The sequence below is a fragment of the Somniosus microcephalus genome, chromosome 7 (assembly GCF_052327205.1).
Source record: "Somniosus microcephalus isolate GS21.2 chromosome 7, FLI_Smic_1.0, whole genome shotgun sequence".
In the NCBI taxonomy this organism is placed as follows: domain Eukaryota; kingdom Metazoa; phylum Chordata; class Chondrichthyes; order Squaliformes; family Somniosidae; genus Somniosus; species Somniosus microcephalus.
Window position 1 is genome coordinate 19,147,649 of NC_140993.1, and position 13,596 is coordinate 19,161,244.

A 13,596-nucleotide genomic window follows, 5' to 3' on the forward strand; every position below is an offset into this window, starting at 1 on the left:
CACCTCCGTTCAGTCCGCAAGCATGACCCCGAGCTTCCAGTCGCCTGTCACTTTAATTCTCCCCTCCACTCCCACTCTGATCTCTCCGCCCTCGGCCTCTTACATTGTTCCAGCGAAGCTCAACGTAAGCTCGAGGAACAGCTCCTCATCTTTTAATTAGGCACTTTACAGCCTTCTGGACTCAACATCGAGTTCAACAATTCCAAACTATAAATTGGCCCCTGTAGTTTTTTTCCTCTCGTTTCCTCATGATAGCTGTTCATGTTGCTGCCATCGTCGTCCACACATCGTCTAGAGCCATCTTTTGTTACTTAACCTGTCCCATTACCTTTTGCCTTACAACTATCATCCCTTTTGTCATTCAATCTCTCCTGCCCTCCATCCCATCACAGACCTTCCCTTTGTTCTTTCCTCCCCTCCTCCCTGCCTCTGCTTAAACATCTCTCCTCCCTAACCTTTTCCAGTTCTGACGAAGGGTTTGACCTGAAACGTTGACTACGTTTCTCCTCTCTTCGATGCTGCCTGACCTGCTGAGTGTTTCCAGCACTTTGTGTTATTTTTAATTATGTGTGTATAGTATTGATTTAACTTAACCTTTATTTATACATGACGCAAATTGTACTTCAGCTGCAAAATGGCTTCTATTGGTTGGTTCAATTGAGCCTGAAAAGGGAAAATTTATCGTGTGGCCTTTTGGTGAATGGAAGCAAAGGTTAAAACCGTTAAAATGAAAAGCTTATTTCTTGAATAATTAATTAAAATGGACTCTCGCACTTGTGTACTTACTAGATACATGCACAGAAAATGATTTTTGATTGCAGTTTTAAATTAAAACTTAACTATTGTATTACTTTTTAAAAAAAGGAAGCCTGTTTCTTCAGTTGTGGTGAAAGTCTGGACAACAAAGGGTTAACATACCGCACCAATTCTCTGTTCGATTACCGAAGTCCAGAAAATAATGGTGTCCGGGCCGAGTTTATTTTGGATGCAGCCCAACACAAGGTCAGATCATTACTAAAACTAATTAGCACACTGGGAGAATGTATTTTCCCAAGGTTCTACTTCACAATATATCGTGCAATATTTTTGTAGACTTTTTAAAACAAATCTTCAGAAAAAAATGCTTTCAATACTTGCTGCATGGAGTTGCACAATAAGTTAGGTGAAATTACTTCTCTGCATGAATCTACTGTGGAAATAGTGGAGGCAAGCAATGTAGTCACTTGGTTCTGACTGTGTTAATTCAAATTTAATTTGATTTACCAGCTTGATGATAATATTCCTCAGACTGTAATGCTGATGGAAGAACACCAAGGATGCCGAGAGAAGTAACCAATACTGTTGGCTTAATTTACATTGGGTGTGCATACAGGGACAACTGATGACATCTTAAATCCCAAACCAAACCATCAGAGTTGAACAGAAAATCCTTTGCTTACAACGGTTGCTAATGTCAGTTAAATCAGGCAGTTCGCATCTTCTGGTTTGGTATTCAAGAATTTGTTCAAGATTCTTCAAGATTTTGGGCACTGAAAGAATGAAAGAACGAAAGAAAGACTTGTTTTATATAGTGCCTTTCTCGACCTCAGGACGTCCCAGACAATGATGTACCTTCTGAAGTGTAGTCACCGTTGTAATAAGACGCGTGCAATAAGGGCACAGCAGTTATCATGGGTGACTTTAATCTACATATAGATTGGGCTAACCAAACTAGTAGCAATACTGTGGAGGAGGAATTCCTGGATTGTATACAGGATGGTTTCCTGGACCAATATGTCGAGGAACCAACTAGAGATCAGGCCATCTTAGACTGGGTATTATGTAATGAGAAAGGATTAATTAGCAATCTTGTTGTGCGAGGCCCCTTGGGGCAGCACGATCATATGATGATAGAATTCTTCATTAAGATGGAGAGTGAAGTATTTGACTCCGAGACTAGGGTCCTGAATTTAAATAAAGGAAACTACGATGGTATGAGGCGCGAGTTGGGTAGGATGGATTGGGGAACATTGCTTAAAGGGTTGACGGTGGATAGGCAATGGCAAACATTTAAAGATCGCATGGATGAACTACAGAATTTGTTCACCCCTGTTTGGCATAAAAATAAAACAAAAAAGGTGACTCAACCGTGGCTAATGAGGGAAATTAGGGATAGCACAAGATCCAAGGAGAGGACATATAAATTGGCCAGAAAAAGCAGCAAACCTGAGGTTTGGGAGCAGTTTAGGATTCAGCAAAGGAGGACAAAGGGATTAATTAAGAGGGGGGAAATCAATTATGAGAATAAGCTTGCAGGGAACATAAAAACTGACTGTAAAAGCTTCAATAGGTATGTGAAGAGAAAAAGATTGGTGAAGTCAAGCATAGGTCCCTTGCAGTCAGAGTCAGGGGAATTTATAATGGGGAACAAAGAAATGGCCGACCAATTAAATACATACTTTGGTTCTCCCTTCAAAAAGGAGGACACAAATAACCTCCCAGAGATGTTGGGGAACATAGGGTCTAATGAGAGGGAGGAACTGAATGAAATCAGTATTTGTAGGGAAATGATGTTAGGGAAATTGACAGGATTGAAGGCCGATAAATCCCCAGGGCTTGATGATCTACATCCTAGGGTACTTAAGGAAGTGGCCCTAGAAATAGTAGATGCATTGCTGGTCATCTTCCAAAATTCTATAGACTCTGGAACAGTTCCCAGGGATTGGAGGGTAGCTAATGTTACCCCACTATTCAAAAAAGGTGGTAGAAAATGGGGAATTATAGACTGGTAAGCCTGACATCGGTAGTGGGGAAAATGTAAGAGTCCATTATAAAAGATGTAATAGCAGAGCACTTTGAAAACAGTGACGGGATCGGACAAAGTCAACATGGATTTACAATAGGTAAATCGTGCTTGACTAATTACTGGAATTTTTTGAGGATGTAACTGGTAGAATAGATAAGGGGGAACCAGTGGATGTGGTGTATTTGGACTTTCAGAAGGCTTTCGATAAGGTCCCGCATAAGAGATTAGCATGTAAAGTTAAAGCACATGGGATTGGGGGCAAGGTACTGACTTGGATAGAGAACTGGTTGGCAGACAGGATGCAAAGAGTTGGAATAAACGGGTCTTTTTCCGAGTGGCAGGCAGTGACTAGTGGGGTACCGCAGGGATCGGTGCTAGGACCCCACCTATTCACAATATTAATGATCTAGACGAGGGAACTAGATGTAATATTTCCAAGTTTGCAGTCGACACAAAGCTGGGTGGGCATGTGTGCTGTGAGGAGGATGCTGAGAAACTCCAGTATGATTTGGACAGGTTGGGTGATTGGGCAGATGCATGGCAGATGCAGTATAATGTGGATAAATGCGAGGTTATCCACTTTGGTGGCAAAAACAGGGAGGCAGATTATTATCTGAATGGCAATAGATTGGGAGATGGGGAAGTGCAACGAGACCTGGGTGTCCTTGTCCACAGGTCGCTGAAGGTAAGCATGCAGGTGCAGCAGGCGGTTAAGAAGGCAAATAGCGAGAGGATTCGAGTACAGGAACAAGGATGTCTTGCTGCAGTTGTACAGGGCCTTGGTGAGACCACACCTTGAGTATCGTGTGCAGTTTTGGTCGCCTTATCTGAGGAAGGAGGTTCTTGCCATGGAGGGAGTGCAGCGAAGATTCACCAGGCTGATACCTGGGATGGCAGGAATGATGTATGAGGAGAGCTTGGGTCGATTGGGCTTATACTCGCTGGAGTTTAGAAGAATGAGAGGGGATCTCATTGAAACTTATAAAATTCTAACAGGACTAGACAGACGAGATGCAGGAAGGATGTTCCCAATGGCAGGGAAGTCCAGAACCAGGGGTCACAGTCTAAAGATAAGGGGTAAGCCATTTAGGACAGAGATGAGGAGGAATTTCTTTACCCAGAGAGTGGTGAACCTGTGGAATTCTCTACCACAGAAGGCAGTTGAGGCCAATTCATTAAATATATTCAAGAAGGAGTTAGATATATTTCTTGAGGCTAAAGGAATCAAGGGATATGGGGAGAAAGCAGGGATAGGGTACTGAATTTGGATGATCAGCCATGATCTCATTAAATGGCAGAGCAGGCTCGAGGGGCCGAATGGCCTACTGCTCCTATCTTCTATGTTTCTATGTAATGTAGGAAACGTGGCAGCCAATTTGCGCACAGTAAGCTCCCACAAACCGCCATGTGATAATGAGCAGATAATATGTCAATTGAGGAATAAATATTGGCCAGGACACCGGGGATAATTCCCCTGCTCCTCTTCGAAATAGTGTCATGGGATTTTTTGCGTCCACCTGAGAGAGCAGACGGGGCCTCGGTTTAACGTCTCAGCCGAAAGACGGCACCTCTGACAGTGCAGCACTCCCTCAGTACTGCACTGGAATGTCAACCTAGATTTTTGTACTTGTGTCCCTGGAGTGGGTCTTGAACCCACAACCTTCTGACTCAGGCGAGGGTGCTACTAACTGATGTGTCAGGAGGCTTGCAGCCATGCTACAGCGTGAACATAGGGGAACACCAGTTGTTAGCAATGTCACATCAACGTGCAACTTAGAGGAACAACAGCTTAGAGAAACATATGCTGGCAGTGTCAGCTGTAACTACAGGATGACTGCGCCGTACTCGAGCTGATTCTGACCTTCAAGTGAGGGATAAATCTGTGAAAGAATACATAGGAACAGGAGTAGGCCATTCAGCTCTTTGACCCTGTTATTAGAGGTTTTAATAGAGTGGATACTGTGGGGAAGACCATAATTAGGGGCCATCAATATAAGATAGTCAGCAAGAAATCCAATAGGAAATTCAGAAGAAACTCCTTTACCCAAAGAGTGGTGAGAATGTGGAACTCGGTACCACAGGGAGTGGTTGAAGCGAAAAGTATAGATGCATTTAAGGGGCGGTTAGATAAGCATATGAGGGAAAAGTGAATAGAGGGTTATGCTGATAGATTTAGATGAGGAAAGACGGGAGAAGGCTCGAGTGGAGCATAAACGCCGGCATAGACTGGTTGGGCCGAATGACCTGTTTCTGTGCCGTATATCCTCTGTAATCCTATGTTCCGCCATTCAGTTAGATCACAGCTGATCTGTATCAGACAGCTGGTCATACGAGGAAAAAAAAATGGTCAGTTATACGTGGCTTACATTGTGTTTTAAAGACACATGGCTCTTAGAAAATATACTCACATTTTCTAATAAAAAACAAAAACTGCGGCATAACAGATTTAAACAATTAGAAAAGTGGTCAGTCCAAGACTTTTACAGAGCTAGACTACAAAGCTAATTTAGTAGTATGGAAAGAAAGAGTAGGCTTTGCTTATTATAACTTTTTATATCTACTACACACTGCGTACATAATGCATTTACTGAGGATGGAGGGGGAGTTACTGGTACATGTGCGATTTATACTCTTCTAATACATCCCAGCAATATTATTAATGAACGCATATCATACAGCACAGAAGGAGACCATTTGGCCCATTGTGCCTGCGCACTTTCCTCCCCTAAGTTTGTACTATATCACCTGCAGGTTACCTTAAGGTGTTGTAATGTGTTAATCTTTGGATTCATGAGAGCCAATCTTTATTAAGATTTCCGCTTGCACACAGTGGGACTGAAGAGCCACTACTATTACAGCAGTAATTATACTACTGAGGTGCCAGAAATACCTTTATTACTTTTAGAATAATACCGTAACATGCATTAAAAAAAAATCAAAATTTTCTTTTTTTTTAAATTTGCTTCTGCTCAGCCTAACTCTCTCTCTCTCTTCTATTGTGCCTACAATTTCTAGTTCATAGAATAGAGGGTCATAGAATCTTATAGCACAGAAAGTGGCCATTCAGCCTGCCATGTCTTTGAAAGAGCTATCCAATTAATCCCACTCCCCTGCTCTTTCCCCATAGCCCTACACACTTTTACTTTTTAAGTATTTATCCAATTCATTTTTGAAAGTTACTATTGTCAGCCTCAGCTGATTTCCCCCCCCACCCCTCTTTTCCCTAATTCGGGCTAATTCCAGCCCGTACTGCAATCAGCCAACTCCGCACAGACCAGGAGTTGAAGTAAAAAACGAAAATGCTGGAAATACTCAGCAGGTCAGGCAGCATCTGTAGAGAGAGAGAGAGAAACAGAGTTAACGTTTCAGGTCGATGACCCTTCGTCAGGAGTTGAAGGTTGATTAAGACCAATCCCAGTGGAAAGTTACCTTGATTTCCACAATCTTTTTCTCATCATCTTCACAAACTTAACCATTTGGTCCCGGTGACGTTTCAGGACATCGTTCAGCTGTTTCTGAAATATATCGATAAGGGAGAAGTTCAGTATTGAACATTCCGGCCCAACCCAATCGGGCAAAGAGATGCATAGGTTTATAAAACAATTTTTGTGCTCAGATGTTCGAGTGCTGGGGATTGGAACGATCTAATTTGGACATGGTGAGGTAGAGTTTCCGCTTTGGGAGCAATTGGTGATCTGGTTGCGCCCAAAATGGCGCCCGTTTTGAGAAGTGTTTTTTCCCCTCAAGTTTCTGCTCAAACTTACTTGCATATCACCGAACGCAAAACATCTGCCATGATGGGATAGGGTGGGATATGTGTTGGTGTAGGGGTTACGGGGATCGGGTGGGATATGTGTCGGTGCAGGCTCGATGGGCCGAAATGGCCTCTATCTGCACTGTGGGGTTTCTGTGATTGAACCAGCGCAATCGGGCAGCGTTTAAGAATGCAGTTTAAAAAAAAAAAAAAAAAAAAAAAAAATTGCTTCAAAAAAATTCCTTGATATATTTAAGAATGTTAACTTGGTGCAGTTTGATTAATACAGCTGAAAATGGGTTCATCACAAAAAAAAAATAAGCATTTTTATTCAGTGTCCAGTCCACCACCTGTGAGTAACCCGATTTCTAAATAACTGAAAATGACTTTAAAAAGCTGTACAGAACCATTTGCGAGTTATATTGGTGTACAATAGTCAGTTACTTTTACAAAGTATTACCAAGTATTTCCAGCACGGAGACAAGCCATTCGGCCCAACTGGTCCATGCTGGTGTTCATGCTCAACACCAGCCTCCTCCCACCCTTCTTCATCTAACCCCATCAATATAACCTTCTATTCCTTTCTCCCTCTTGTGTTTATCTAGCTTTCCCTTATGCTATTCGCCTCAACCACTCCCTGTGGTAGCGGGTTCCACATTCTCACCGCTCTCTGGGTAAAGAAGTTTCTTCAGAATTCCCTATTGTATTTATTAGTGACTATCTTACATTTATGGCCCCTAGTTCTGAACTTCCCCATAAGTGAAAATAGCTTCTCTAAGTCTACCCTATCCGACCCTTTCATGATCTTAAAGACCTCTGTTAGGTCACCCCTCAGTCTTCTCTTTGCTGGAGAAAAGAGCCCCAGCCTGTTTAATCCTGTTTTTATATTCACTATTTGAATTGTTTTTAAAAATGCTATTTCTTTCTTTATCACAATTGAAACTTTTTTGTTTTATTATGCTTTCACTGATCTACCATTTATTCTGGAGCTGGGACTGTATCTGTCACTGGAACTGTGCCCATGTTTCCATTGTTGTGGATACTGGCCACGATCCTTTGAACAAAAGCCTGGAACCTGGGTACTTTAGCTGGATACGAAATGCAGGAATGCGGGTAAAATAATTGTACATTCTGTTCTAGCATATAGATGCAGAGTTAGCAATATTTCAGTCTCAAAAGAGCCCTCTTCTCGTGTTAACTGATGAAGGAAAACTGATGCATCTGGCACAAAGCAAAAATACTGCAGATGTTGGAAATCTGAAATGATAACAAGAAATGCTGGAAACACGCAGCAGGTCTGGCAGCATCTGTGGAGAGAGGGTTAACGTGTAGGGTTAGATGACCTCCTGTCAGAATTGGGCGCAAGGTCATCTACCTGAAACGTTGATCCTACTTTCCCCTCTCCGCAGATTCTGCCGAACCTGCTGAGTGTTTCAGCAATTTCTGTTTTAATGCCGCACCTGCCACATGAATATGTGAGGTACCACTGCAGGTGCGGAGGTAGGAAATTTGGTATCTTTTGAATTTTTCTGCGAAGACCACAAAATGCACAATAAATCTCTTTTATTTTAAAAGTTAACATAGCAGGGAGCTTGACATATACAGTACACCAAATGTTCATTTTTTTTTATTGTAGTGTACATTGCTTTCACTGCACAGCATTATACCTGCAGTTCTGATTTATTTATATCTGATGTATCCAAAGATCTGGATTTTATGGTAAATCGTTAAATACCCTATCAAGTCACCCTAAAATGAATCCAGACTGAACGCTGAAGTTTCAGCTCGAGAATGACTTAAGAATTGAAAACATATGACATTTTTTTCCTTTAAATAAGCATTCTTTGCCCTCTAGTTACCGACTCACCCAGTGGAAGTAGCTTTTTTCCGATTTACTTTATCAAAACTAAATTTTAACCCCTGTATCGGACCGACTCGTAACCTTTCTTGCTGTAATGAAAAGAGCCCCAGTTTCTTCAGTCTCTCTTCGTTACTAACGCTCCTCATTGTTGCGATTGTTTTTGGTGAATTTCTTCTGCGCCCGCTCCACGGCCTGGATATCCTTCCTACAGCAAGGTGCCCAAAATTGTACACGATGTTCTAACTGTGGCCTAACCGATCATTTCTACAAGTTTATTATTAAATCCTCGGGTTCCACATTTTATTTTACACCTGTATCAGCTTGTCCTCCTACTTTTAAAGATTTGTGTATCAGAACCCCGAGCAGTTTCTCTGCTCTACTCCTTTTGCAGTTTTACCATTTAGTGTATATGTACTCCGCTTATTCTTCCTCCCAGAATGTGTCACCTCGTATTTCTTTGCATCAGATTTTATCTGACATCTACCTGCCTGATCTTCACGGTGCTCTTCACTGTTAAAATCCTCTTTATAGTTAACCACACTCCCTTTTATAGTATTATCCAGATAATTTATTTATTATGTTATAAATTATATTCAAAGGTCCCAGCACTGACACCTGGGGCGGGGGGATACCACTTTTACATCCCTTCAGTCTGAAAAACAACCATTAACCACTATTCTGTTTTTATTCGTTATCAATTTCTTATTTATGCTGCTAACCTCTTTTAATACCATGTCCTACAATTTTATCAACAAACCTTATCAAAGGCATTTATAAAATTCGTATGCACATTTATTGCATTTCCTTTTTCAATACACTGTTATTTCTTCAAAAACCTTTATTAAATCTGACAGGCATGACTAGTCTTGTACAATCCATGCTTGTTGTCATATGTTCTTAGTAGGTGAATATTAATTTGATCCTATATTATGATTTCTAAATGCTTACTCAATGTTAGGCTGACTGGTCGATAGTTATCTGTTTTATCTCTCTCTTTCGACAGCTTGGCAACCCTTCAGTCCCCTGGTACAACTTCCATGTCCAAGGATGTTTGAAAGATTGTGGTCAGAGCCTCTGTTGTTTCCTCTCTGACTTTCCTCAGCATTCCATAATCCAAGCGATCAACGCCTTGTGCCTTTTCCACTTGGAGTTCCCCACCAATTTTCCCTTACCTATATTTATCCTATCTAATTACTGCACCTCCTCCTTTTGCACCCTTTCATTGCTACTGTCACACCATTCTGTGAAAACAGTGGCAAAGTACTCATTTAACATCTTTGCTGTTCACCCTTTATAAAGTTAAACTTTCTCAAACTGCATGCACTGAATAATTATCTTTTGAAACGTGTCTCCCTGATATTTCGCACCACATGGCTTGAAGTATGATTCCTGTCCAATGTCTGGTTGTGGTCAAAAAATGGTTCAGGTGGCCAGTTAGATCTCCTGGGTACTTAACAGACTATTTGCAGATTATTATTAATGTTTTGGAAAGAAAATGGATGCTGCTGCCTATGCTGTCCCAAAAAAAAAAAAATATGACCTGCTGGGAGTGGGGCTCCATGCGGGCATGCACACACAGATTCACAGAGCTTTCTCCTGGCTGCCACAGTGTAATGCGCGGCATAACTGGTGATACTAGCTGTGATCTGCATTTGTGCAGTACCAGTGTCAGACCGGTATTTCAGTACGACTGCAGTGTTGGTCTCTGTTTACTAATTCTGTTCCATTCTCTGTATTATAATTTATAATACAATGTGCAATTGTTGGTATTTTAAGTTTAATTTGCCACTTGTTTGCCCAATCGCAAAACTGATCTAAGTCCTTCTGCAAATCACTGACTGCAACTTTGCTCTCAATGCTGTCTTCAAATTTAACCTGCCTACATTTCATTTATACATCCAGTTCATGTATATGAACAGCAGGGCTCTAATAACTACCCTGTGTGATTAGACCTGTAATTAGAAGTCTCCCATGTGGAACCTTATCAAAGGCCTTCTGAAAATTAATATTTACAGTCAATATTATAGTGGTATGGGAACAGTTAGTTTCTAAAAACAAAAAACATGTTATTTAGAGCTTAGCAAAGTAATCTGGTTATTTTCTATTGTTTGGTTAAAAAGAATTAAAAACCCGTGTTGCAATTTTTTTAAGCTCAAGACAACCATCTTTAAACACCATCTGTTGAGTGGTAGGGCATAGATTTGTGCATAATGTGAGTTACTAATTTCTGCCATGTCATTGTGGTGACACTCAACAGAGACCAGATGTTCCCCTTTTACTCCCCCCCGCCCCCCCCCCCCCCGGTCCACTGGGAGGAGAAACTGGAAGGCAAGTCACCACCAGGTCACCCTTGTTTGAGTGGTAGAGGCCTGGCAGCAAGTCGTTTACCTTCTCTTCTACAGCGGGCGATCAACTTCTGCCGAATCCAAAATGGAACGGGTTGGGGCTTGAAGTCAGAGCATTGGTTCGTCATGAAAATTGTGTGGTGATTTGTTTTGTTCAAGAAAAAAAAAAATTGCACTGTACGTGCTCGGGCAGTGTGTAAAAGAGGATTGGGCACTTGAGCCACGAGGAGAGAATAAGGAAACTGGGAGTGTTCCTATAAATGCTTACACTGCAGACGAGAAGGCTCAGACCTTAGTGTTCACAATTCTAGAGGGTATAGATAAACTGAAACATCATAAACTGTTTGACACAAGTGCAAACTCTATAACCAGTGGGCATGGAAAAGCGCTGAGGTAAGAAAGAAGGATAGATTGGTGAACAATGTGGAATGGATTGCCCAGCGAGGCAGATCACATCAGCAAATTCTAGAGACGGCTGGGTAGTTTTTTTTTGACAGAAGTACAGTAACTGAGATGCATTATTGTATTTTTGTAACTTCAGGACCGGCTAGATGGACTGCAATGGAGTCTTTAATCCGTGTACATTCCTATGTTTTTAAAGTTTAAGTCCATTCATTATATTACATTCTGCTGTTAGATTGACAAACTTTTTGGACTGCATGTGCATGAAACCTTGTGAATGCTTTTTAAAAATGCAATTGTCGCCAGCCTCTAAAACACAGTTTTAAAATGAGCTGAGCAACAGGCAGTTTGCCCCCAAAAACCATACTGTAAAGTTAAAAGGAGATAGATGGGTGTGGATTTTACCTCAGAGTAGTCTATAGTATGTACAAGTGAGAGAGGAAGAGGAGATAATGAATTTCACTCAAGTATTGATTATGAATATGAATAAGCTGGAAAAACCTGCTTTTTTAAAGATTCTGCCAGCACAATTTTGCTAACTAGAACACATGAACCATATAAAAGTGTTGTTCAAATTTTGTGCAGCATTTGCATGTTAAAGTGGGTACTTTGGAGTAAATTTGAAGACAATGTTAGAATTTGTTTTGAATTCTTGAATATATATTTCACAAAAAATGCCATCCTTCAACAAATCGTATTACCGTTATTAACTTTTCAAGCTTCATCAAACTTTATTGACTATATAAGTAACTAAAATTAGACATTAACTGGTGAAATGGTGACTCAAATTGTATAGCTCTCTTGTGCAAAACCTGTATTATGTCACATTACTTGAATAGGAGAATGCTTTAGATAACCTCTGTTCTCTTTCCCTGATAAGTCTTTGTGTAAAAGGCTATGTAAATACAAATAGGCATTCACATATAGTGTTGTAATCTCTGAATTCCATCCTTTTGGAACTTAAGTTTTATTTGTCTTCCTTTGTTGTCAGGAGACATACACAGAGATAGCTGGTGTGCAGCGCTTTGGGGCCTTCTACATGGATTACCTGTATACAATGGAGTGCAGTAGTGGCAAAGGTATTGCTCTATTTTCTCTTTGATGTTTGCTTCCCTCCCCTTGAACTACACAAACAAAAGTTTCTTCATAGCCAGCTGGTCCTTGACCTGGCTGTTGACCTCTCTCTTACCTCAATCTGACCAGGGTAGTCCGATGCGATTATATCTTCAAAAATATATGTACAGGATAAGCATTGCAGAACCATTGTATATGGACTAAATTGCAAAAACCAAAGCAATGGGCTTTTGGCCAGCTCCGCATGGTCAGTGCTTTTTATAATCACTGGTTCCCTGGTGTGTATTCTCTTTAACTACAAAAGTGATGCTTCTACAAATACAGTACAACTTACCACTGCAGTGTTAAACCATACAGTGCAAAGTATTTCATAAGAATTGGTACTTTTTCCTGTGGTACCAAAGTTTGTTACATTAACTGAAGATTTGTTATTTAGTAGTCCCAAGAGCAGTTTCATGACATTAATATTCACACAAAAAAATAACTTGAGCATATTCTCCTTGTACTATATGCAACAGGGTAAATTTTAGTCACTAGCTGTGGCCTGGCGAGCCAAAAGAAAAGAGAGGTTACACAGCCTCCAATTAAATCAGTTTGTACTTGCATCTGAAATGTCTTGATATTTTTTATTTTACTGAGGCATGTTCTGCTGTGTTTTTTTGTTTTAGGTAAATTGGAAGGACTCCATAATTACAGTAGACCCACTGGGAAATGGATCTGAGCTGAATTTGGAGCTGTTCCAAAAGTATTATAGGCATGATAATTTTTATAGTGCTTCAACAACAAATAAAGTAGCGTGCTTGTTAGTCAAATGTAAATCTTCAGTTGCAGCAACACAAAAATCAATGAACACAGAAAAGTTAAAAACATTCCATGTGCTAATAAAATGAGACTGGTGTGAAGATGAAACAGTTAACATACTGCTGTATAATGTGCGACCCAGCGCAACACATCAAATTCAAGTGATGGACTGCTGGGCTCTTGAGAGGAACCTACTTCTCTCTCCACACCACCACCCTCCCCCTAATCCCCTGAAGATGTCAACATGCTAAGTATGGTTCAGTGGATGCTGACAGCGCTTTGGTACCTTGCCTAAAAACTTACCTTCTAGGTTGAGTCCATTTTGGGAAAGTTAGCAGGTTGTGCATTGCAGCTGAGTGTCGTCTTATTCTCACCCAGTGCTGCATGTGCACAGTTTTTTCAGCAGGGGATTACTTTTTAGCAATCCGGTGCGATGATGTTGGCTAATTGATTTTTTCCCCCCTCTTTCTGTAGCTTGGGGACACTATCATTTATAGCAGCTCCGCATTACACTAGTTATGTTTAGCAAACTTAGCACAGACCAGGGTCAAACTGGGACCTTGTTGGTATAAAA

At 40.9% G+C, this 13,596-nt stretch overlaps 1 protein-coding gene across 4 annotated transcripts in view; it reads left to right on the top strand.

The window, feature by feature from the left end:
* vps13b (vacuolar protein sorting 13 homolog B) overlaps positions 1–13,596 on the top strand; it is a 1,087,794-nt gene that overhangs the window by 176,085 nt on the left and 898,113 nt on the right. For all 4 annotated transcript variants that reach the window (XM_085992288.1, XM_085992290.1, XM_085992289.1 and 1 more), the window contains exons 11-12: positions 865–1,002; positions 12,139–12,226. In XM_085992288.1, the coding sequence (XP_085848414.1) occupies positions 865–1,002; positions 12,139–12,226 (226 nt within the window). The remainder of the gene's footprint in view (positions 1–864; positions 1,003–12,138; positions 12,227–13,596) is intronic.